This window comes from Perca flavescens, chromosome 11 (genome assembly GCF_004354835.1).
Source record: "Perca flavescens isolate YP-PL-M2 chromosome 11, PFLA_1.0, whole genome shotgun sequence".
Classification (NCBI taxonomy): domain Eukaryota; kingdom Metazoa; phylum Chordata; class Actinopteri; order Perciformes; family Percidae; genus Perca; species Perca flavescens.
In genome coordinates, this window is record NC_041341.1 from 32,805,254 (window position 1) to 32,831,377 (window position 26,124).

Here is a 26,124-nt window from a genome sequence, read left to right on the forward strand (position 1 = left end):
GGAAACAAACAATTCAAGGTTAACACGAGTTACGTGCTTGATTAAAGCACAAAATGTGGAAAAATACATTTATTTAATGTTCTGTTTGTGACAAAGTTGGACATCATTTAAGCAGAATGGAAACAAATCAGGTATCTTACATTGAGATTAATCAGCTGCGTTAAAATGAGACTGATAATAGACATTGCACTGCTGTGATTTTTTATTATTTTTTTTATTAGCTTATAGCTCTAAAGGCCTCAGCAGAGCTTTGGCTTCCTGGTCTGTAGAAGGTATGTCACATAGGTGTTGGAGAAATGCTCGTCCATGGATGCAGGTCTGGTTGCTCTCATCGAGCTGCTGATCTATTCGTAGAAGGGTTTCCTCCACATCACATCTGGATAAATTAGTAGGTAACTGACGGCCAAGTCGTACTGCTTCACCCTGTGAGGGAAAAGTCACAATTCAGATATTTAAGAAAACAAACAAAAATCTACGGTAATAACACTGTTAATCTTAATTCATAGCATCTCTCACTTGTAGGTAGTTTGTGACTTTAAGTGGCCGGCACTCTTGCACAGTCGCAGCCTTCCCGTGAACAACTGCAGTCAGGATCTCCCTGAGGTCCTCCACGCCGAGGAAAGGCACGCAGTCTGCCATTGCTGTCACTTCCAGATGTCTCTCGGCTGACGTGAGGCCTGGCCAAAACAAGCAGAAAACAAGGATTAATATACTCCAGACGCTACTACTATCTCCAGGAAAGAATAATAAATAAATATTGTGGTTTACGGCTGGAGTGATGACCAAGTCAAACAAGCGAAGGGCCAAATGGAGTGTTAAATGGCTAATAGAAGCCCCAGCAGACTGGAAGGAAGTTGACTTGTAGGGTGGAAGAAATATAGCTTCTCATTTCATGAGGAAATACTGCAAATCATGCACAATTTATATTTCTGATACACAACTTTGGATGCAAAATGAACTGAGAAAGGTACAATAAAACCTGGAGAAGTAGAGTCAGGTATAATTATTTCTCAAATATTTCTGTGCTGGTTGTTTTGCCTGTGCAAGACTGCATAGTCCAGTATATTTGCTTTTAAATATGTATGTAATAATTGTCAGCAACAAATTAACTTACAATAATAATAATAATAATAATAATAATAAAAGCAGCATATTTAACTCCATACAGATATTTGCTGTTTTTATTTTTTTTTATTTTTAGATCCATTTCAAAATGCCACTATCAGCAGAATCACATTGTACACAAGTTTGGGGAAATAAACAACACGACACATTTTAGACAATTCTAACAAAAGTATAAGCTATGCAGCAGAGATTGTGCAATGAAACCATCTTATATATGCCGCTACCTTCAGTCCCATGCACACCCACCGAGGTTGGCAGTGCCAAATGGAAATTCCTGGAATTTCTTAAAGGGCAACTATTCTCATCACCTGCACACTGGGGTACAAACCCACTGTGAGCCCACTCTGTCAGGCAGAGAGCCAATGTCAACTGAGGTGAACCATTCCAGCAACAAAAACAACCAACACTGATTCACAGGACACTGTACAGCATTTGCAAGTGAACAGAGAAATATCAGTGTGACAAAAAACAGTTTCATTTCAGTTGTTTACATTATATTTATAATTACCCTTACTTTTAAAATAATTTATTACAGTATATACATGATTAAACTACACCTATGTATACGGTTATCATCAGAGCAATCTGTCAATCTAGACTGAAAAATTATGCTAAGTAAATATACAACTTTTTAAATGATGTTTTCTGATCAATTATTTGCATACCTTATACTAGCTGCACTATACTAACAGGTTGTTAACAGTTACCGGATTAATGGTTAATAGGACTCATTTCTTAGTGTTCATTATTAAAATATTATTAAATATGTGCGTAGTGCAAAAATAACTTCTCACAAACTTTACTCTTTGTACATGTGTGTGAATAGAGATGCTGTGGGCAATGGACAGGATATACTGTATGATTAAGTTGTCCACATTGTGTCAAAGTTATTATTCCACTTGTCATGATCCATTATAAAAGACAAAGCTTTTAATAAAAAAAAAAAAAACATACTAGGTTGTTTGGTCCTATATGTCAATTCTCTCATCTCATCATTCACTGTTTGACAAATGTGTTAAAGGAATGGAAATATTATCCACAACTAATCCGATACACAGAAACTCTGTCGGAAAAATGTGCCTGTAATCCAGTTACTCAGGACTGTTGACATTTCTAAGTGGCTGGTGAACTGTGACATTAAATGAAGACAAATGGCTCCAACATTTGTTAAATAAAACGGGACGATCCGTGAGACCTTTAAATGGCGTGACTCAAAACAAATTCGATTGGGGGTGTTGTAGACTGTGTTGAGGACTGTACTATTTTGTAATCAGGTTCAGAGGGACACGACTGGCAAATTAACGTTTAATCATACAACAGCGTTACGGCCCAAATTTTTTTATTTACAATGTACCTGGAGTGATTTGGATTTTAAACCCATTAGCCACAAGCCTGGGATCAGAGAAGAGGGCCCCTCCGTTTAGCTCAGGGCTTTGTTTCTCCATGTTGCACAAAGCGTCAGTATATTCAGCTCCACCTAGAACACTATAAAAGAGAGACAAGGAGATGTTTAACACACAACAACAGGGTACTTTCGGACATTAGAAAAGCCTAAGACACCAAGGATTTGTTTGCCTTAAAATAAAAATTCTCAAACATATATGTATGTAAAGAAATTTGATGAGTGTGCAGTTTTCCACAAGGAAAATGACTGTCACGGTTGGCATGTTGCTGGTGAGCAGTGAGTGATACCTTACCCATCTGTTAGCTGTATAGGGTTCTGCAGACTCACTGCTGGAAGTATATTATTCTCTAGGAGTCTCTTAAACAGCAAGGCCTCCTCCACTCGAAATGGGTTTAACAACATGAGCCTCTGACCACATAAAATGACCCAGGCGCTCTGAGAGGCCAGCCGGTTTACAAGACGGAGGCCCCGTGGCACTGCGCTGCTCTGGGATGAAAGGCGCTGAAGCTGCAGCCGAAGGGCAGTTAGGCTGCAGGGGAGGGGCTGCGAGGGCTTGGGTGCAGGGCTCCTCATCTTCTTTTGGGGCTGTGCAGAGAAGAGCTGGTCCAGCAGCTGCTGGTTGGACAGTGGGGTCTTGCGTTTCTGGCCCCTTTGGGGGGTCCTGCTCGTCTCTCTGGGGCCTTCAGCAGAGGCCATTTTGGTCCTTTGCTCGTGGTGTTCCAGGTGTTTCTTCGCCTTCTCCTCATACCTGCAGAGTTCAGCAAAGTCTTTCAGAGTTACATATAGGTCTATTCCATGTTGCCATCCCATTTGTAGAACAAAAACATGCCCAAGTGCCTGAGTTAAAACTAGGCTAAATTAAAAGGGGCACATGAAGTTCAGTTTACTCGTTGCGAGGAGTACTACTATATAATCTGCTAAAAACAGTTTGAAGGGAGATCTCTAATGTTTGAGTGAAAATAACCCTTATGATGTCATCAGGGTTATCTTGGATTGGGATCGACACTTAACATTTTTAACAAAAAGCCAGCATTTTTGGAGCTTGACACATATAGGAACTAAAAGTCAGGATATCTCTGCCTCTGCTGCTTTTTAAGGATTATTTTTGGGGCATTTTAGGCCTGTATTTGTATAGGACAGCTTAGGAGAGAGAAGGGGAATGACATGCAGCAAAGGGCCGCAGGTCAGAGTCAGACCCACGGCGTCAAAGAGTAAACCTCTATCAATGGGGGCCCGCTCTACCAGGTGAGCTAAACCGGGTGCACGATTGTGACCAATGTTTAATTAATCTGTCTCTTGTCAGTCCCCCAACTTTATGGAAGTGCAATATTTAATTGCCTTTAATGTCTAGGTTATGTATTGTATTTGTTTCAACAGCATTTAAATGACTACATTTCAAAATGTAGTTAAGACCTACTTCACACTCAAATTAGCCATTTAAAATGCTGTTAATTCAGCAGCATTGTGTAGCCTAGGCATCTAAGTCCGCCTTCATCACTAAATAAGTGACACAGACCTTTAACACGTCTGGCATATCTGGCTTTACATACAATGTTGTGCCTGTTGATAACTTCCTTGTATGTTTAATTTCTTCTGTGTAGCACAGTTGCTAAGCTGCCATTTGTTGTTGTCTTCTTAGAACATGTTACAGTAGGTTTAAAATAAGAATTTAGATTCTAAAATAATAGAATTTAGATAAAGAGTACCGCCTTGTTTCCACTGTTCATGCAAAGAACATGTTGAGAATTTGAGATATATATATATATATATATATATATATATATACACATGTTGGCGCTTTCCTGAACAAAAGAGTTTGCCAACTCCTGTTTCCATAGATCTGATCATATGTTAAGCATTAGGGCTTACACTTCAGCACCCCATTATTCAAAGAACCTGTTTCGTAAACTTGTGCAAGTGTAATTCCTAGAAATGGTGTGCCACTTAACAGTGGCGTTGAAAGGAGCCAAGTCCTCGCCACATCCTATTTCATGTTTAAGACAGCACTACGTCAATGCAGGATTCTAAACAGATGTCTTTTTCCATACACTCTTCCATACCTTATATAAGGCCCCAACTACTGCTGATGCACATTTTCCAACTTTGCAATTACTTATTGGTATGCTGTAATCTAACATAATTGGCGCCTTCAGCACAGTATAATGGTGTTATTCCATGATGCCACTTGCTGAGTAGCTCAGTGGATAGAGATCAGTAGGTAGCACAGTTTGCACTTTCTTTTACTGACATGCCTGTGCAACTGGACCATTCAAGAAGCTACTAATGAGTGTGTGACAACATTCACCTCTCTTCCTTTCAAAAGTGGTTTTGATACAATCAATCGATAGAAAGCTTGCCCATGAGAAAAAAAAAAGAAAAAAAGTTGTCCATGGCCTGCGCACTGCGCTGTGCTGCCTGACCTGCTAATCGCACCATTTTGTAAATGTTTTGTGTACTGTGAAGTAAATTTACATTTATCTGATCACCACGTTTCTTTTGTTGCGTTTGTTTTCATCCCTGTCTTACCTTCATTAATGTAAATCCTTTGACTCGTGAGGGGGCAAGGGGTCAAACACAAACACTCATTACCTCCATCTGTTCTGTGCCAAATCGGTTCTTGACTAGCCAACTATGTGTCACACCTCATACCACTTGTGAAGTAAGTTTAGGTGAGATTTGAAATGGACAAATGGACTGGAACCTAGTAACATGACCTGTAGATATTACATGTATGTTGTGGTTTCTAATTGGAAATCAGGAAATATCACTGACTGTATATAAAAGGGAAGCATTATTTCATATCTTAAATCTTGTCTTAGTGTCTCTATGAATGCCTATGTTTAGGGACTATTATAGGTATGGGAAATAAAGACAATTTCAGAGGGCTTTATTATTAAATAAATGTTCAATAAAACCTGCCACAAATGTGGGACATGTGAATACTCTGGATAGATAGCATACTTTGGAAATAGGGGACATTTCACCAGTAGTGATATCTGCTGTACTGCGGAAAATGTCATCGACCTGAGCTCCTATTAGACACAGTTGTCTGGAAATTAGAAACACAGCTCATATCAACAAAGTTTCCAGACTGAGCTTTTACACATGCAAATGACAGGTCTGACCCCCCCCCCCCCTCGCTGCCTTGCAAATAACAAGAAATGGAAACAACTGCTTGGAAAGGTGAAGGTCTGGAAACTCACTTCTTACGATCTTCCTCCCTAAGATTTTTCCACCTCTCGTGAACGGTGACGCCGACTTCCTGCAGGCTGGCTGTAGGCTTCTCCCTGAGGACCTCTAGCCTGGCCTCCTTCTCGAATAGGGCGGCGGGAGACAGCGGTGCCCTCAGGGCGCGGTTACTGATCAGGTCGTAGGCCGTCAGAGCAGCCCGCTTCTCTGTTATAGCGTTGAACATCTTTTTGTCTGAGCTGCTCGGACTCTTGATCTCGTCAGAGTGATTGTTCCTTGTGGGTTGATGGATTTTGACGGGCTGCAGGGGCTCCCGTGATACGGGGTCGTACAGAGCCGTCCCCCGGCTCCAGTCTTCAGCCGATATCTGGTCTTTGCTTGTGTCTGCACTTGACGCAGCATTGTCCTCCTGTCTGTCAGGGGACTTCCTTGCTGAGCCCGTTTCTTCTGTCTGAGTGCAGCTCTGAGTGGTTTCATCATCGTAGAGAGCAAAGTTAGACAAAAGCCCAGCTGGGATCTGGTTGACAAACCAGTCCTCCGCTACAGAGGATGAAGAGCTGCCGTTGGAGGTCTGGCGGTCCAGTGAAGCAGCAGTGCTTATTGCGGTTGACAGAGCTGTGTCACCGTGTTTAGATGCACCTTTGAGGAAGTTACCATGGTGGTTGGCGGGACTGCCATCCCTCTCTACACTTTCTTCATTGTCCGCTTGTGAAGCATCAGTCTGCAAAGGACTAGACGCTGAGGGGGACGTCTCATGGCCAAGCTGCTTCTCAGCTGGGGGGTCACCATTGGGTCGATAGCCATAGAGAGAAACCAGAAATACCTCTACTGCGGTCAGCAAAGCCTCCTGAATTTCAGACAGATCACAGACGGTAAAGAAAAATTGACATTACACAGAGTTTAATTCCAAATCACATCTGGTTGGCTGGGGTTTTGGTTTATTTCCCCAATAAAGCGCAAGGCTGGATCCTCACTAGGACTCGGAATCGCCGCGGATTTCCGAAGGTCCTGATTCGATTACATTTCCGATTCAATGCCGATTTGGGACATTTCAGTTGCAAAACTAATTTAGCTTGGATATGAAAGAGATTCTACAATTGTACAAGGTTCCCTCTAACCTGCTGCATTAAATAAAAGTATCAATGTTTACATTAGGAATTGACCCAAAGCAGTTACATTAAAGACTGTGTGTCAATCACTGCTCATGCACATGCATTCATTCTCCGTTGTGGGGGGAGGGGCTTCGGAGACCGTTTTGGGCTTTAGCGGAAAGGGGGGAGGGACTGAGAAGTTGTTGATGTTCATATTTTTTGGCTAAGTCCTGGATCTTCACAATCCTACCTACGGCAACTTGAATGTCCTTTTTATAAAACATGAACACACAATAAAGTGCAGCTCTACAGACATTTCATTCAGATATACAATATTGTGGTGAGAGGTCAAGGGACCCCATGCCAGCGTTTTCCTCGCCAAAATGTAGCATAAGTTTGGAGCGTTATTTAACCCCCTTCCCGACAACCTAGCACGAAATAGTTGGTCCAAATCGATTCTGGATTTCATGAATCGATATTGGATCATTCAAATGAAAATTGGAAAATCTATTTTCATGACTGAAATGTTGTCTGACCAAATTCGATCCGAATATAATGAATTTCATAGCTACCTTGTTATGAAGAAGAACCTGGGTCTTGTCCGGTGTTAAATTGACGTCGACTGAGGATGGTGGAACCGTGATTTTAAGCATGGCGGTGGGATAACGGTTCCGGGCCGGGTCATCCCGATACTGAGCAGTGTAGTGTTGACGCAACAACTGATGATCGATCACACAATCCAGCCAGCATAAAGTTTTCAGGTAAACATGAAATAAAAGAACGTTATTAGACACAAAGAAACCACTGATTGTATGAATTGTGTTGTGCTGAGTAATCCAAAATGACTCTACCTTCATTACATCTTTTTGGTGGACAGGCCGGTTGTTAACAAATATAAATGTTTTGTCAGGGTTAGATGAGCTTGTAGAAGAGTAATCCGCTCCAGGCTTTGGAAAAAAGCCATCTAAAACAATCTGAAACATTGATAATATTTATAATCTAACAGATAAGCACAAAGTAGGCATCATACATATACTTGGCAGAATAAAATACAGTATGGAAACATTTACACTGCATATGCAAATAATGGTTGTAATAAAGGGCTGAATTTGACAAGGACGGTTATTGTGAAACAAGACCTTCATGCTTTTGCAAACATTTTCAAATTGACATGCTCAGCAGCTGGCTGCCACGGGGGCGTAACAGAGTAACTACTGGTTTTGAAACCTGGACATTACATAAACTTTACCATCATTACATTTTCAATTAGGACGGCACGGTTGATCCATTCCGCTGACAGCACAGCTGCACAGCTGGGAATGAAGCCATTAATTCTGGTTGTGCGCAAGCAAAACAGGCACTCAGCGCTGGTCATAGCATACCGTGCATACACGGCATAATGAGGACAAGTTGTAGCGCTACAGTCCCTAAGAAGTCCGATACAGTCATCAACTCACTTTACCTTTTTGATGTCTTATTACAAACTTAATTTCACAGGAAATTTGGAAACAATCAAGAAAGACAGGCAGAGAGACGCCTGAGTTTGTTGGCATCAACATAGTGGCCTATAGTGGAACATAGCATGTCGTACATAATCACCTTTCACCTACAATCATGCCAGAGGCAGTTCTCATAAGCTAAAATTGACGACCCAACATACACAACTGAACAATTGCACTTAAAACTTCATTATGAATGTAAGCTAGTAAGAAATTATGGAAAGCTATTAATGTTCCACAGATTGCAAGCCGTATAGCTATGCTTTTTTGGCCTAGGGCTCATTATTAGCAGCAACGCACACCAATGAAGTTAATAAATGAACTGCTGTTTCAGGTCGGGGCACATGTGCTTCTCTCTATTTCTGCTCATTAGGGTCACTTTATGAGAGCACGAATGGCACCTCTGGCCCCAAAGGGCCGCGGCTATGTGTAGCCATGCTGCCAAAAACGAGGGTCACATTTTGTTCCGCAGAAGCTCTTACGACAGCTCTTACGACTCTCCCGGAGCGAGGCCCCGGTGAAATTGTCAACCTGGTTCCCTTGATCACTAAGCTTTGGTGTTGGGGACAAAGAGAAGAGAAAAGTTCTCTTTTATTGCTACAGGGAGTAAGAGGGAAAGGCGAAAGGTCGTCCTCATAACGGGGCACCAAAGCGCAGCAGCAAAATAACAACAACAAAGAGGAAAATGAGAGAGAAACGAGGTGAAAAGGGCTGCTCCATATCTGTCAGACTAGATTAGTCGGCAGTCCGGCAGCAGGTACGAGCCACATGACACCTACCGTGACCAAGCAGAAAGTTACCGCTCGACAATAATTCAATTACGATCGGCAAAGCAAAGCTTAGCTAACAAAAAAATCGCTCACTCTTCATCAGGAAAGAACTCAAGAGAAAAGGGCAAGGGAATAGTTGGCGAGCCACCAACTGACCACATTCGCTGGCTTCAGACCAGGTGTTCATGATGAGGTTATTAGCTCACATCAAGTATAACGTGCGTGCTCTCATTTGCTCTGCAAAAAGTATCCATCTTAATCAGGCATTTCATGTAATATTGACAGTTACAATTAGACCTTTCTGAAGGAAGTAAAACAAATGAGACATTGAGTCAGCATCATTTATTCCCAAGGCCAATTCACTTGTTTCAAATCTAGTTTAGGGTTAGTAGTTAGTTCTTATTAAGTTTTTAAGCACTAGTGTCACACAATTTAAAAGACACTGACTTTCAGCCACATATCATATTTCTGTATATCTGTATTCGTCTCTGTGTCCCAACCGGCAGCAGCAGATGGCCGCCCACCAAGAGTCAGGTTCTGTCCGAGGATTCTGCCTGTTTAAAGGAAGTAGTTCCTCGCCGCTGTCGCACCAAATGTTTGCTCTTAGGGGGAATTGTTGGGTCTTTGTAAACTATGGAGTGTGATCTAGACCTACTCTATCTGTAAAGTGTCCTGAGATAAAGTCTGTTATGATTTGACACTACAAATAAAATTGAAATTTGAAATGTCACAATATTTTATTGCATTTGAATTTTGACTGAAAATGAGACTAAATGACATGTCGTTTTAGGATGGACTGGATGAATGAGCTTTTTAGGGGGGAAAGTGTGTGTCTTGTGAAGATGAACTGCCACAATGGCCGCACACTGAAGGCCAAAGGGGCATGGGAGCCACAGTATGAGAGCAAAGAGTACAAGTTGTGCACACGAGGTGGGAGGGGTAGCATGCAGCTCTGTGCCCGTGGCGCGCCTCCATCAGAGTGGAATGCACTCCATGTAGTCTCTTCACATTCACGACATCCTTCGGTTACAATGTTCAAAGGTGACTTTGTCCAGCTGGGCAATGGTCCATGTGACAGACAGACAGGGTTAACTATATCAAACTGGTTTTCTACTAATGCACATGCATGCAATGTTATGAAAACCAAAAGAAAACTAACTTAACTTTATTTGCTACATTTCTCTCTCATCATATTTCCCCTCAACTAACCTCTGGTTGCTCTTGGTGATGGTGGCAAGGGAGCAGGTTGGCAACGGCGCTGGCCCCCAGTGTCGCAAGGAGGGCACTTCTGTGATCGGCCACCTTGGCCTTCTGCCAGACCACCACCTGCAACAATATGACACCAGTCAACTTCCATGAGTCCACATCAGGGCAAATCACACTGCACAAACACCTGTCAAGATAGGAACTGGGCCACGAAGCAGCGAACATAACTGGAGGTCGTACATTTTGTTTCTTTGTGTCAAGAGATCAGTGAGATGACATTTAAAATGTATAGCCATATCAGCCTATGTCACAATTTAGGGCAAACACAAAAGATATGGAAGAGTCTTCGTTTCCAAAGTAGAAATGAATGGGTTTTTAAATTAACATTAGCCATTATTTCAACACCAAACCTGAGATGCTACATGCGACTAATCCTTATAGAACAGTTAAGGTTGACACAATTCAATATTAAATCTGAGGGACTTTGCAATTACAACACAGGCTCAAAAAACATTTAGTTTATATTATGATTTTGTTCAGGGACCGATGATACACAATTACCTTATATCATTTTTGGAATGATGTCAGATCAGAAAATATTTTCGGTGTAAAATATGTTGACACCCACGAGTGGGTTTGTAGTTTGTGTCCACCAGCGAATTTATTTTCCGGGTGTTGATTTCTAAAAGCGTTGCAGGGCATGTCTTGGCTATTAAATACGCAATTTGGCACATGCCAAACGGATCACTCCTGTAAACAGTTCTTGAAGAAGCTATGAAACACGACACAGGCCGAAGAGCAGAGTTGGAGATAACGGATAGGGGCAACTGAGTGCTGATTGTACGAAATGGGTTCACTACCTTCCTCCGACCACCTCGAAACTGATTTATATGAAAGTTATACGGTGGTCGTGTGGCTCCTCTATGACCCACACCACCACCTAACACTTCTGTGTACAGACTGGCTGCAGCAGCCTGAAACTGTATCTGGGGTGAAGTCTGCAGCTGTGTTCAGCAACTTACTCAGGCGTCACAATCAGCCAAATCAGAGTTCAGTCAGCTATATTTGTGTTTGGAGCACCTGATAGTTACGCTTAGCTGCGGTGGGAAAGAGCATAAGGGATGGAAATGTCTAATTGCTCAATAATTCCACCACTGATTAATCTAATGTTATGTAATGGAACAACCCAAAATAGCGGGCATTTTTATTCTGCACACCAAAAGTCTGCAACCCTGTATAACCCAGGGGACGGGCGATACAAAGTAACCGAGCACAACCAGTTTAAAAACATGCAGCTATTTTTGTCATTCATACCAAAAACATGCAACCTCAATATAACTCTGATGATAATTAATGAATGAATGCTAAATTATGTCAATAAAACTGGACATTGTGGAATATGATGCACTGCTTTGGTGTGTGTGTTGCTTATATTTAGTCAAGCTTCTATTGTCAACTACCTCAGCCCATAATCAAGTAGTTATTTGACTGTTTCTATTGCTAATGGACATTTAGACGCACTCCTCAAAAGCAACACTTTTTTTTTTTATAGCAATTTACACATTACTTTGCAGACACCATAAATACAAACTGTCTAAACTGCAAGAGTCACATTTTTCAAAATCCTGAGTATAATTACTATTCTTTGTGGAGTCAAGGTGAGTGGTTGGAATGATACAGGGCAGACATGTTAATGGTTCTGACTTGGCCACAAGTCAAACATTTAAGACAATATATTGTAAATGTAGACTCTTGTGTAGGGTTATCATTACTGTACGGTTTCAGAGTACATACTGATTTTTTTCCCTCTAACTTTTCTCCTCCAACTAAGTCCATTGTCCAATGTTTTTCTTGTTGTGCTTATTGCTTCTATTTAAGCACTATCTGACACATAGTTACATCACTAGTCTTCAGAGAAGGTTTGTAGTTCTCTCTATCCCTATATATTTCTGTTATACCATTACATAGCCTATTTATATTTATTGTTATAAACTCTTTTGATGACAGCAAATGTCACATGAGCAGATCTCAACAAAATATTTCAAAAGAACAGGGGACCTTTAAGCCACACCTGACTGTCCTTTCAGTACATTGGTTAATACCTACTAGCCCCTTTCAAACAGGTCATTATCCTAGAGGTTAACATACTTAAATGCCCTTAAAGTAAATACTCGGACAGAAACGATTTTAATAATCAATTAATCATTTAAGTCATTTATCAAGTACAAATGCCAAACATTTTCAGGTTCCAGCTTCTCCAATTTGAGGACTTACTGCTTTCATCAAGTTTTATATCATTATTATTTGAATACGTTTGGGTTTTGGAATATGGGTCGGACACAACAAGCTATTTTCAGATGTAGGGTTGAGCTCTGGGAAAATTGTGATGGGGCTTTTAAACAATTATTTGACATTGTATAGACTGACCGAATAAAAGAAGAAGAAAAAAAAAAATCAACAGATTGGATTGATCATTAATGAACATATTTGTTAGTTGGAGCCATAATAAATAGTGAATGTAGTGAACTGTGTTCAGGTAACGTTGAGGGTAATTAAAAAAAAAGTCATCCGACTTGTAATTGTTTCTTAATAGCTACTTTTTTTATTTAAATGACGAACTGTTATCAAGCCGAGACAGCACAGACTTGCACAGAAGCCTCTTTCTATCAGGTTAGTCTCGCGTGGCTCGATAAAAGCTTTAGTCTGTGTGTTTCTAAAGTGTTTCTACAAGCCAAATAAATATTTTCCATTACACGCAACGATTTCATAACTCACTGACTCGCATTAGCACTGACAACAAAACAACAGGAGGCTGGGGACAATTACTGTCTTCAAGAAGGTGTTTGATTAATAATTTGCCTGACAAGCTCCTGAAAATCCTTCAGTAACGTCCTGTTTAAGGGCTTTGACACGTTTGACACAAAATCTTAAAAGAGGCACAAACACCAAGCTCTACTGTCAAAGGAAGCCATGCAAACCTTACAGCTGTCAGCTGAGAAGACTTTTTACTTTTGCAACATATTACATTATCAAACGAGTGAAATTTAGACAGGGAAACTCTGTATGACAGGGTGGGACTATCTAGGCTACTTGTATTTTTTCCTCTCCATTCATTTGTCTTACTTGTTATTGCTGTTTGAGATTTATTTATTTATTGATTGATTGAATGTCGATGGATACTAACTATCCTTTGGTTCAATATAATGGTGAAACATGTCATTCTCATGTGTTAAATTAACTGACCAATGCAAATATATTTGAAAACTAAACATAACATGCAGCATTACCTCTATGCAGAGCATTTTTTTTTCATGTAGAGTTAATAGTTACTCATTGCACTTTATTATTGTTGTTGTCTTTATACAATCATTTCTTTTGAAAGTGCTTTATAAATATCATGTGCTATTATCAAAAGTAGTGGCTCCAGATGTGTCAAAATGTAGAGGATCAATGGAATCAGGGTGCCTACTTTTCCCTGGACGTTCCTGTGTGTAAGCGCTAATCTTACATATTATGTAATCCTACATGTCAATGCCATTGATTAAGTTCACCACACATATAACACTACACTGTGAAAACATGGCATATTAACAAAACGCGAGGGTGATTTTGAGCCAGGGACAGTCATTTGAAGACTAATAAGGACATCTAGTGGTCGCTGTGCATGGAGGACTACACGCTGTATGAGCAGACACACTTCATTATGTGTTCTTTTTTTTACCACTGGCCCATGATATACTTTACTGCAGACTTGAAAGGTAATTTCATCCAAAGACAAAGCTGGCAGCGTACAAATGTAAGGGTAATACATAAGCCATTGCTATTATTAACCTATGTGTGTTAATTGTATAGCCCACTAACCATAGTAAATCAAAATTGGAATGCTACCAAAATTCCCAAGCTATATCGAAAATATCCAGTTTATTCCCATTAATTCCCGTTTATTCCCGTTAATTCACGTTAATTCCCATGAAAGTTTACAAATTGGAATGTTTTCAAAATTCCCCAGCTAAACTTTCCATGGAAAGTTTCAGGACATTTACTGGAACATTTCCGCCGCTTTGCAACCCTAAGTCTACGTAAGTGGCCTACGCTGTTGTGAGGATTTATACTTCTGCGCTGATGTGTCTGCGACGTTCTAGCGTATTTCTTAAGAGAATAGCAGAGCCGGTATGTGTGTACGCGTGGGGAGCGTGAGGTAGAACGCAGCTCTTTACATTCATTTTGAATGGGGGTAGCGGGTTTAGGCTGCGGCGGGGGATGCCGCAGGGGGGACACGCAAAGAAAAACGCGGCAGGCCTGCGGCAAAAAGTTGAGACTGACTCAACTTTTGGAGAAATGCAACCAGACGTCACGCTGCGGTGGCCAATCATGTAACTGGAGATCAGACTTGTTGGTGTGTTTTGAGCTCTGGTTTGAGGCAGTGTGAGAATCCCGTACAGGAAACAGGAAACATCACTGCCTCTATCGCTGCCACGAGAACGTTTTAAAACACTATGAGGGTAAAGAAATGAAACCCAAGCACTGAACTGCCCGGGGGTGTGTGTAACAGCTGAATGTTTCCTGCAACAACAAAGCACTTGCTATGTCTCGCTCGTCTCTTCTCTTTCTCTCTCTCCCCCTGTGAAATAAGAAGCCTTCAAGAGCGGTCGGAAACGTTAAAATCTATAAACGATCTGACGGAAAACGGTAATTGTGAAATATAAAGTCTACTTGTGCTTTGTTGGGGAGGGGTTTAAGAATACAACAGGACGTCACACAAATGGGCAATTCATTGACACTCTCCCCCGCCGCACCACCCTGCATCAAATCGCCGGATCACTCGGTGGAGACGGAAAAACAAAGTATCTCCCCTGTGCTTTCAGACCACGGTCGGAAAGCTACAGGAAAAGTTAACCCTCTGCTCGATTTTATGGAAATGCGATGCTGCCAAGCGGACCAATCAGGCTACGGCGTAGGGTACAGCGTAGGGTTCGTATCTAAGTGTATCTACGTACGTACCTATGACATAGATTCAACGCAGTAGCATAAACCAGGCTTAACTCTTGGAAGGACCATAGCGTGACACAGCAGTGCATTAAGTCATATTTTGAAGAAGGGATCACTGCTTGAAACACACTGCTCATGCAGATTGACAGCTAATAAGTGATTTATACTGGAGGACTGGGGGGATTACTGACCTTATTGTGAATAATTGTGAGCCTCAAGTCAGGTTTTATAATGGCGTAGGCCATCAGCAGGTCCTGCATTTTCTTCAGTTCCTCCTTGCACTTCTTGGTAGAGGAATAGTACTGCCGTCTCACTGGAAGATTCTTGAAGAGCTTCAGTACACTCACTGTTGTACCTGTAAAACACAAAGAGCAGAGGTGTGCAACAGCTTTTGACCTAAAATGTACTTTTCCTGCAACAAGGCTAATGGACTCAGGTCGACTAGATGTAACGGGACACTGGTCACGCTGTGTGTTATTCTGAAACTTTTACCAATAAACACCAATGTTACCTCTATCATCAAGAATTGTACGTGATCCCTTAAAGGTCCCATGGCATGAAAATGTCCCTTTATGAGGTTTTTTAACATTAATATGCATTCCACGAGCCGGCCTATGGTGGTCCCCCAGTGGCTAGAAATGGTGATAGGTGTAAACCGAGCCCTGGGTATCCTGCACTGCCGTTGAGAAAATGAAAGCTCAGATGGACCAATCTGGAATCTTCTCCTTATGAGGTCATAAGGAGCAAGGTTACCTCCCCTTTCTCTGCTTTGCCCGCCCAGAGAATTTGGCCCACCCATGAGAGAGAGACATCATGGCTTTCAAATGAGCAAAGTGGCAGTTGGTCAAGGCCACACCCCCACCCTCCACCTATTAGTATTAGGGGACCACTAAGGCCTATATAAAAGAGACTTCAGATACAGTATTAGGGGACCACTAAGGCCTATATAAAAGAGACTTCAGATACAGTATTAGGGGACCACTAAGGCCTATATAAAAGAGACTTCAGATACAGTATTAGGGGACCACTAAGGTCTATATAAAAGAGACTTCAGACACAGTATTAGGGGACCACTAAGGTCTATATAAAAGAGACTTCAGATACAGTATTAGGAGACCACTAAGGTCTATATAAAAGAGACTTCAGATACAGTATTAGGGGACCACTAAGGTCTATATAAAAGAGACTTCAGATACAGTATTAGGGGACCACTAAGGCCTATATAAAAGAGACTTCAGATACAGTATTAGTGGACCACTAAGGTCTATATAAAAGAGACTTCAGATACAGTATTAGGGGACCCTAAGGCCTATATAAAAGAGACTTCAGATACAGTATTAGGGGACCACTAAGGTCTATATAAAAGAGACTTCAGATACAGTATTAGAGGACCACTAAGGTCTATATAAAAGAGACTTCAGATACAGTATTAGGGGACCACTAAGGCCTATATAAAAGAGACTTCAGATACAGTATTAGGGGACCACTAAGGTCTATATAAAAGATACTTCAGATACAGTATTAGGGGACCACTAAGGTCTATATAAAAGAGACTTCAGATACAGTATTAGGGCACCACTAAGGTCTATATAAAAGAGACTTCAGATACAGTATTAGGGGACCACTAAGGTCTATATAAAAGAGACTTCAGATACAGTATTAGGGGACCACTAAGGTCTATATAAAAGAGACTTCAGATACAGTATTAGGGGACCACTAAGGTCTATATAAAAGAGACTTCAGATACAGTATTAAGGGACCACTAAGGTCTATATAAAAGAGACTTCAGATACAGTATTAAGGGACCACTAAGGTCTATATAAAAGTGGATGAAATTACACTACAGGACTGATTCAATGAATGGTGCCTTACCTTGACCTAAGTGAGACGGCTTCTGAGAAACAATCTCCCCTGTGAAGTCAAGGGTGTACTGGGTGCTGATGTCATCCTCCTCTGTCTTTGTGATGACAGACACCTAAAAAGGAAAGAGCACAATAAAACATCCAGTTGCCAACCAACCCAGTTTATACACTGTAACTCCTATACACTGTAATAAACCAGGGTGTATATTTCATTCCTAAAATAAACTGATAAATCAAAGAGCCATGCCATCTGTAAAATATAATAAATGTGTGCACGAGTCAGAATTGTTTTCTTTTTCATGAACTTTATTAGTTCAGTACATGTATACAACTTATAGATCAATATGTATAACTTGTAAAATGTTCTGTGTTTGACTGTTCGATGTTCCATGCTTATTAAAAGAGAAACACTTATTGCTGGCAACTCATACCTACTGTATGTTCTCATCCTTGCATAAGAATAAAGAGCAGTTTTGATGGTGTCTCATGTTATAATTAGGGCTGGGCGATATGGAGAAAATCAAATATCACAATATTTGAGACGATATCGATACCGTAATGATGTTGTAGTGTTGACTATTGGTGCTTTCACAAAATATTTACACAATGAGATTTTTGAAAATTAATCATCAGTAATGTGGATATAATGTCTAAGTGGGTAAAGGCAACTAATAGAACAGTTACAACAGTCTGGTAAGTTCAGAAAATGACATCACTTTACTGTAATGCAGCCTTTAAAACCAGGAAAAGACAACACTTATGCCATATTACGATATTACGATATCCAAAATCTAAGACGATATCTAGTCTCATATCACGATATCGATATAATATCGATATATTGCCCAGCTCTAATGTTAAACACTTCTCACCTCGGCCACGGCACAGATGGAGCCCAGTGCCTCTCCTCTGAAGCCGTATGTCTCCAGTCGCTCCAGGTCCTCGTGGCTGCAGATCTTTGAGGTGAAATGTGTCACGGCCATCACACGAGCGTCTTCGGCTTTGATCCCATGGCCGTTATCACGCACTTCTATCCGGTCCAAACCGTAGTTCTCCTGCAATGTCAAATTAAATGATGCTGTACACTGCCTGAGGGGAAATCAAAATCAGTACTGTGACTACTCAGCACACTTTTAACTGCAGGGAAACTATAGCTAATAATTAATATCTTCATAGCAATGTGTTGTCAAACCATGCTTTATTTGGATGTTTTACTAATATCATGCATGCACTACTAATAGCATGCAAAAATGGTGCTGCTAAATAGCCAAGAAAACACCAATGACAAGGTGGTTATACTTTCCAAAATGCAAATCTGATTAGTTAAGAGGTCTGCAGTAGAGCCCAACCGATACATCAGCAGGCCGATATTATTAGCCGATATTAGGCATTTTCCAAACTATCGGTATCGGCATTTATAATGGCCGATAAACGAATATTTAAAAAATAAAAACGGACACCATGTTCTGAGTGTTGGCATTGCATAGTTTGTCCACCAGAGGGCGCTCTACAACGTCCCTGTTGGCAACACTCTGATTTTTGTTGTTGTTATTGTGTTTTTGTTCAAAGGACTTCATATCATATTTCAAATCTTAAGTTAGTATTTTTATACATTTTATTTATCAGAACTTTAATATATTTTGATGTTCCTCTGTTCTGTTGTGACAATAAAACAAACTTTTACATAACATTACACATTAACATATTATTTTAGTGAGGACTCATAAATAACTACAAATAACTAATGTTAGGGAAATCTGTTTGTTTTGTTACGCGTTTCTGGATTTTTTTTTTTTAAATATACTATATCAGCCAATATATCGGAATATCAGATTTTTAAATCACCAAATATTTGTATCCATATCGGCATTAAAAATCCTTTATCGGTCGGGCTCTAGTCAGCAGTATCCAAGAAACACAGATCTCAAAGCCAGAGGATTAACTTGCTACACCTAGATTAGTTTTAAAAGATAACTTAATATAGTTACACACACACACACACACACACACACACACACACACACACACACACACATACATACATATACATATATATATATACATATATATATATATATATATATATATATATATATATACACATATATATATATATATATATATATATATATATATATATATATAATATAATAGTTATAGTTAAGTCCTGAGATGCAAAAAAATATATAGTATAGTATATATAGCCTCATGCATAAAAGAGGCCTCCACCTGTATGATTGAAGCCTACTAATGCTATCCATATTGTTTATAGCTTTATTGAGACAAATCTACCTATAGACAATTCCACTTATAATTTATCATTTACTAGGGCTGGGCGATAAGGAGAAAATCAAATATCACAATATTTTTGACCAAATACCTCAATATTGATACTGCAACGATAGTGTAGTATTGACTATTGGTGCTTTCACAAAATATTTACACAATGATATTTTTGATAAATAATCATTAGTAATGTGGATATAATGACTAAGTGGGTTAACAGTCTGGCGGGTTCAGAAAATGACATCACTTTACTGTAATGCAGCCTTTAAAACCAGGAAAAGACACCACTTATGCCATATTACAATATTACATATCCAAAATCTAAGACGATATCTAGTCTCATATCACGATATCGATATAATATCGATATATTGCCCAGCTCTATCATTTACTAATCAATCATATTTTTCCAAATTTCTCCTCGTTCTAAAGTCTGTTATTTAGACACTGTACCAGTTTCACATCAATGCTTGAAGCCCCAGCATCCAGGGAATTTTCCATCAATTCTTTCACAACGTTCACCACAGATGTGATGACCTGGGAGCTGGAAAGCAGCCGCACAGTGTCGGGAGGCAGCTGCTTCATGATTGAAGTTACCTGTTGAAGAAAAGTCTGGTTTGAGTTTGGTACTTCGGAGTGTTGACATAGGGGTAAAACACATTTAAACACATTGATGCCTCCTACTTAGGACTACACACATACATTTATAAGAAAAAGCAATTTATTACTGCACATAGCTGTTATTCAGATGGGTCCAAAAGTGTCAAAATTGTGAACCCAATGGCTCTACCCAAACACCAAAGAAATGCTAAACCCGTTTCATTCATTTTAGGCATGGGCATGAGTAAACGCCTGTGATGTCGACAATACAATACATTACAGTGAGCAGGTGACGTTTTTAGCATTTGCAGCATAATTCATTAAAAATTGACAATAATAGGAAGCATAGCCTGAAAATATTATGTGAGGCAAACAAATGTGTCTTATTGTCTTATTTGCATTAATTAGCAAGCTTGTTTGAAACGGAGATTCAAATTTTGTTTTGGGGTTTATCTTACCCATTTCCAATTACAATTAGTACTAGCTAGTAATATTGGATTAACGCTAACGTTAGACATCATAACGTTATATAGCTATACACTTGTTAACCCTGTTATAAGAGAGGAGCAGGCAGTACACATGTCAGCTTTTACTGCTAGATGAAACATTTAAGTTATCTTCTTTCAGTCAAGACACAATTTAGACTATTTTATATAATAGATAAACGTCATGTCACGCGGAACACCTTAATAAAATAGCTGAAAGTCGCTTTACAGTAACTGTTAACGTCAGGTTGGTTAACGTTAGCAGCAATAACTTAACTGCTCTCCCCAATTCCGTGTAAACTTACGTGGCGACATTACAAACTCACATTAAGCCTAACAGTAACGTTAATAAATAGCTAAATAAGTAGATTAGATACTGACTTGGTTGAGTCGTTTCGACTGCAGACCGCGAGCCCACTAGCTAAATCGTAAACAGACACACGAGCCATACGGCGGAAATGAACTGATTCCCGCCCCCTTCGTTACCCTTTGATTGGTTAGAAGTGACACGAGGGCGGGTTCAGTAAGCCCTGCTAATATTCTACCCTGAGGAGAAACTAGCAGGTACATCATTTTGTCAAGCTACTTAGCTAAGCGTTTGGTAGGCAGGGTTGCCATACCGAACACAATCAGCCTCTAACTAACCCTAACTTCAACCCTAACTAACTAATTACAGGCAATCTAAACCTTAATATAACAACCTGGTTCGTAGAACTTGTTGGCGGCGGTACCATACATTGCCATAGAGGGCGGGACACAGCCTGGGAGGTCAAACGCAGGGCTTCAGCAGCTCGTTGCCCTTCGAAACCACGACTACTTCCGCTCAGGTCAGTCTACGTGTGTTATGCGGCTGCGCTCGTGAACAGCAAAGACACATCAACAAGGAGATAAACCATTTCTCTCCATAGCTGTTCGTTTCTATAAATACCTCCACTGCTCGCTACTACCTGTAAGTTTGCAACAGTTGGCTGTCTGGGTGTTTAATGTTACACTTTTAACCACCAAATGTTTCTAACTGTTTCTTATCAACGAAATGACGCTGCAACAACTTAGTTTAGAATAGTGGTGGTTTGGTCCGGGCTATGTACTGGAGACGAAAACACGTCAAAGGCAAGGAACGTCTCATGCTTACACAACTAACGTTACTTGACATGACAATAAAGTATAGATAACATCAGTTTACATTACGTCACTGATGAGTGTAATCAGTTTGATGTAATCGTTTAACTAGCTAAAGGCATTTTAACAGTCGTACAGTTTGCTATTGCTATGAGCGAATAGACTCAGTGATAGTGGTTTAGCACCAAATCTGGTATTATTTGTATACAACTTTAGTCAAATCTTGTCTCGTGATTCTTTCCAGTTGCCCGTCATTACCATCGGTGCAGATACTCTCTACAAGTAATTGGCATTGTCATCAGTTTTGTTATCAGACCGAATGTATCAACTTTTAATCTCTTGTCGACTGATATGAGCACCAGTATACCAACATGTAGCGGATAGCTTCATGTTACACTAGGGTAATTGAGGACAGTCCTTTGGCTAAATGTTGGGGCTCGTGTAATGTTAGCCCGAGACTTGAAATTTGGTCGAAAGTCATTAAGATATATTGTCTTCATTCAATACATTTTTTTTAAACAATTGCCAGATGTCAAAATGTAATCTTGCTGGTAAAATAATGACATGCAACTGGCCTGGTTGGGAATGTGGAAGAAATTCATTATTGCCTTTTTAATGACTTGAAACTTAAGTTTGTTTTCTTTACTCCAGTCTGACAGCTTAAAGCGTGCCAGAGGGTGAAGTTCAATAAGATTGCACAAGGTTTTAATTTGTTATTACATTTACATGGAGGCCTGCTATATTGGCAATCGTTGGTTCTTCAAATGAAGGTATACCTATAGAAACTTGTCAAATTAATTATTGTTAAATTATGCATTTCTGTTGCCCTCCGCATGTAGTGTATCTACAATCTATGCATATTTGATATTTTCAGGGCTCCTTAAAAAGAGTTGCGTGATTGTGGGATTTAGAGCTTAAATAATAGTTATTGTTCTTCTGTCAAAGTCTGATTATTGGATATTGCCGCAACCATTGATTGATCTGACATTTTAAACTTTTGAAGTACTTGCAAAAGGACACAAATGGCTTTTAGCACAGTAACAAAGTCCATTCAAAAAAAATAGTTGTTTGATTTTGGACCCTATTGATGAGCAAAGACAGCCAATGCAGAAAGCCTTTTTTTTTTTTTTTTTTATAAACATTAAGGGGGAACTTCTTGTAATAGCTTATGGGGAAAGGAAAGAAAAAGTGTGGTAAATAAGTGTGTAATAATTTGTGAATATAAGTTTATATTTTCTGTTTACAGACCAGAATGAATGTGGGTGTGGCACACAGTGAGGTGAACCCAAATACTCGGGTCATGAACAGTCGAGGGATCTGGCTGACCTATGCACTGGGTGTCGGAATACTTCACATTGTGCTCTTGAGCATTCCCTTCTTCAGTGTGCCGGTGGTGTGGACTCTCACTAATGTCATACACAACTTTGTAAGTTACACTCTCGCTCTGTCAGTGCTGCTCACCACACCAAACCAACCAACTAGGTCATTCAGATTGTCAAATCGCTCTCCGAAAACAATTAACCGTTTTGCTTCATTGGGTGTTTTAGATAACAATTTGAAAACCACAGTCCGTTGTAGCCTCTCAAGCCAAATTAATCTTGCATGCAAGCTTAGCCTGGTGTCTGTTACCTTCTGACTTGCCTGTGCTTGTTAAAATATGCTCTCTTTTAGGGAGGCTGTCCTTGTGGCAACCTAATGCGTGGCCTATTGTGATCATTTCCCCGCTCCACATAATGTCTGTTGACAAAACTAACCTTACATTGTTACGTGGCTGGCCTCAAATGAAGAAACAAAGTCCATGTCTGTGACATCATCAAGAAGTGCAAGCTCGAAGCAGTTTACAAGGATTGTGTATCACAGCCAATACGGAAGGCTATTAACAGTAACGGCTAAGGTCAACTAAGGGCTTTTGTTTTCCACACAATACAACTGCAGTGTGCTGATTAATGCTTGGCTGTATGTCAGCATTTCAGTTGTATAACTTTTCCCTCTGTAATGCAGCTTTTCCATTTAAAGCTGCATTCTTGCATTTTTGACATAGAGGCATGTAATCGGAAATGAGTGGCCAGCTCAAGCTAATTTAGCAATAACTCAGCATCATCCTATGTTTTTTTTTGTGTCTCTAGAACATATTTTTATTGAGGGCCCAAGCACCAGGCAGGAGCGTTGTTGTTTCTTTTAGGATTTTTCCTGCAGCAACACACTTGTTTTTTTATCTGCACTAGTTTGTCATTAAAGTAAACAGTTTTGTACAGTTAGAAGCTTGACATTGTATTTGTATAAAAAAAATATCTGAACCAGTCTTGGAGAAATGGCCCTAACTACTCTTTTACATTATAATTTCCATATAGCGTGAACATTATTCAAAACATACAGTAAGTTATGAAAACAGGACACGTCGTTTAATCAGTCTACTATGGTCTTGCTCTTTACAGACCGCGAGAACTGCACTTCTAGCTGTGTTTTTGTCTCTACAGGGAATGTATGTCTTTATGCATGCAGTGAAAGGCACACCTTTTGAGACCCCTGACCAAGGAAAAGCCAGACTTCTTACACACTGGGAACAGCTCGACTACGGCGTGCAGTTCACTTCATCTAGAAAGTTCTTCACCATCTCCCCCATCATTCTGTATGTATTAGAGATCACATGATTCTGTCTTCACACTGATTTAGACATAGCGATAGGGGACATTTGATACTACCAGACATAAAAGAAAGCATTTCATGATCACCTCTGAAACTGTGGATCATGACAACAGCATTACATGTTTGTGGAACAGTTATGGAAACTGAAATGTGTAGGAATTCTATAGATAATTGTTCTGCACACTTTTGTTTTGTCTTACCGCCTTTTTTCATGTTTCATGGTTGTTTTTTTTTTTTGTCTGTTTTTGCTCCACAGATACTTCCTGGCAAGTTTCTACACGAAGTATGACACCACACACTTTGTCATAAACACTGCCTCACTCTTGAGTGTCCTGATCCCCAAGCTGCCACAACTACACAGAGTGCGAATTTTCGGCATCAACAAGTATTAAGTAATTGTAAATGCTATGCCTCATAGCAAACAAAGTTAACTCCTGTGTAGTCCATACCGCCGATGTGTGTGCTAAGTCATACAGTTTGTGTAAACGTCACTGTCGTCGTTTAGAAAAAAAATAGGTTTACGATGAAATGTAAAAAAAAAAAAAAAAAACTGGAGTAGGTTTGTAGATGACAGGATGCCATATGCATTACTAACTTATGTGAATATTTAATGATGTATTTTGGCCTGCATAGACCTGGGCTGGCCCAGGCATCAGTGAGGCTTTTGGTTGAGTTTGTTTATTCTTTGCCCTCAATTCATATGGCAACACAAATTGTGAGTACGAGTCGGTTTCTAGCCACAAATATGTCCCCAAATGTATTTTTCAAAGATGTTTACTTCCTAAGGGTTGGGGCCTGTGGCTCTTTTGTTTATTGGTACACTCTCATTTTGTAATGGGCGTCAAACGTATTCATGCTGAGTGGAGAATGGAATCCTAATACTCTTTATTTGCACGATTTCCTCTGTATGTGAATCATTTCTTCGTTCGTAACTCAATCAAAACAGGGCAGACTTTTTTTTTTTTTCATTGTACAGTTTTTTTTTGTGTGTGTGAATGTTATGTCCCATATGCTAAAGAAAAAGTCCTGCGTGTAGAAATGAGACAAATTATTGTTGTCAGGTTAAGTGTTTACTGAGGAAGGTCTACAGTAGCTCTGTGATCAACTTACATTCATGTAGGCGCTCTCTTTAGATGATGACTTTTTGGCTATCATCAAGGCAGCTAGTCCTGCATTGTTTGCCCATAGCTCTTGAGAGTTCTTGTCCTTAATCTTATTAAAATGTTTGTGCCCTCAAAGTGTTTCATCTCTAATGGTTGTGCACTGCATGTTTCCCAGTAATTATAGAATACCAGGAATGTAATGAAACTGTTGGGTACTTTCCACAAAGGAAAAGTCAGTTAATTCAGGATTCTCTCAGATTATCAGAGGACTTTACACAAGGTTTACTATAAAAAAGGTGAATACAGAAGCTGTTTTTTAGAAAACCGTATTTCAATTTTATTTATAGTATCAAATCATAACAAGAGTTATCTCGAGACACTTTACAGATAGAGTAGGTCCAGACCACACTCTATAAATGTATTTGACCTGAGAAGCAACACTGACAATCCTAGGCTTATCAGGGAAGTGTGTTATAACACATCCACAGTGTAATAGATGCATGATAGAGTATTACAACAGATTGGACAGGAATAACAAAGAAGCTTGGAAGCAATCATCAAAATGCACATCTGAGAAATTAATCCTATGTATACAACGTAGTTTGAAAACTAATTTGACATGCTCTTCAAGTAGCTCATACTGTCAAAGAGTCCTCGGGGGGGGGGGGGAGCCTCTCCAATCTTGAAACGGCAAACTTTACAAAATCTTCACAAATTAACATTTGTTATTTTACAGCCACAAGCTGAAT

The 26,124-nt window shown here is 39.9% G+C and overlaps 2 protein-coding genes across 4 annotated transcripts; one reads left to right on the forward strand and one right to left on the reverse strand.

Moving 5' to 3' along the window:
* Positions 1-29: 29 nt before the first annotated feature.
* On the reverse strand, positions 30-21,462 carry pms1 (PMS1 homolog 1, mismatch repair system component). 2 transcript variants are annotated; one of them, XM_028592196.1, is made up of 13 exons: positions 21,209-21,462; positions 19,876-20,019; positions 18,009-18,191; positions 17,147-17,249; positions 15,466-15,629; positions 10,289-10,405; positions 7,662-7,784; positions 7,383-7,529; positions 5,734-6,566; positions 2,823-3,278; positions 2,480-2,610; positions 517-677; positions 30-423 (listed from the first exon to the last, which is right to left on the reverse strand). In XM_028592196.1, the coding sequence occupies exons 1-13, from the start codon at positions 21,239-21,241 to the stop codon at positions 223-225; spliced, it is 2,796 nt and encodes a 931-aa protein (XP_028447997.1). In that variant the 5' UTR covers positions 21,242-21,462; the 3' UTR covers positions 30-222. The 2 variants fall into 2 exon arrangements, with proteins under 2 accessions (XP_028447997.1, XP_028447999.1); XM_028592198.1 differs by lacking the exon at positions 21,209-21,462 and adding an exon at positions 20,889-20,974.
* ormdl1 (ORMDL sphingolipid biosynthesis regulator 1) lies at positions 21,330-25,510 on the forward strand. 2 transcript variants are annotated; one of them, XM_028592202.1, is made up of 4 exons: positions 21,330-21,456; positions 22,873-23,052; positions 24,104-24,255; positions 24,529-25,510. In XM_028592202.1, the coding sequence occupies exons 2-4, from the start codon at positions 22,879-22,881 to the stop codon at positions 24,662-24,664; spliced, it is 462 nt and encodes a 153-aa protein (XP_028448003.1). In that variant the 5' UTR covers positions 21,330-21,456; positions 22,873-22,878; the 3' UTR covers positions 24,665-25,510. The 2 variants fall into 2 exon arrangements, with proteins under 2 accessions (XP_028448003.1, XP_028448004.1); XM_028592203.1 differs by lacking the exon at positions 21,330-21,456 and adding an exon at positions 21,470-21,617.
* The last annotated feature ends 614 nt before the right edge of the window (positions 25,511-26,124 follow it).

Bases quoted from the DNA above. Each gene is read 5' to 3' on its own strand.
- pms1 (XM_028592196.1), bottom strand. From the start codon at position 21,241: ATGGTACCGCCGCCAACAAGTTCTACGAACCAG. The intron at 7,785-10,288 runs GTTAGTTGAGGG...TCAATGTTTCAG, and splicing joins ATCACCAAGAGCAACCAGAG to ATTGTTTTAGATGGCTTTTT. The intron at 424-516 runs GTGAGAGATGCT...TTTCCCTCACAG, and splicing joins AAGTCACAAACTACCTACAA to GGTGAAGCAGTACGACTTGG.
- ormdl1 (XM_028592202.1), top strand. From the start codon at position 22,879: ATGAATGTGGGTGTGGCACACAGTGAGGTGAACCCAAATACTCGGGTC. The intron at 23,053-24,103 runs GTAAGTTACACT...TTGTCTCTACAG, and splicing joins CTAATGTCATACACAACTTT to GGAATGTATGTCTTTATGCA. The intron at 24,256-24,528 runs GTATGTATTAGA...TTTGCTCCACAG, and splicing joins ACCATCTCCCCCATCATTCT to ATACTTCCTGGCAAGTTTCT.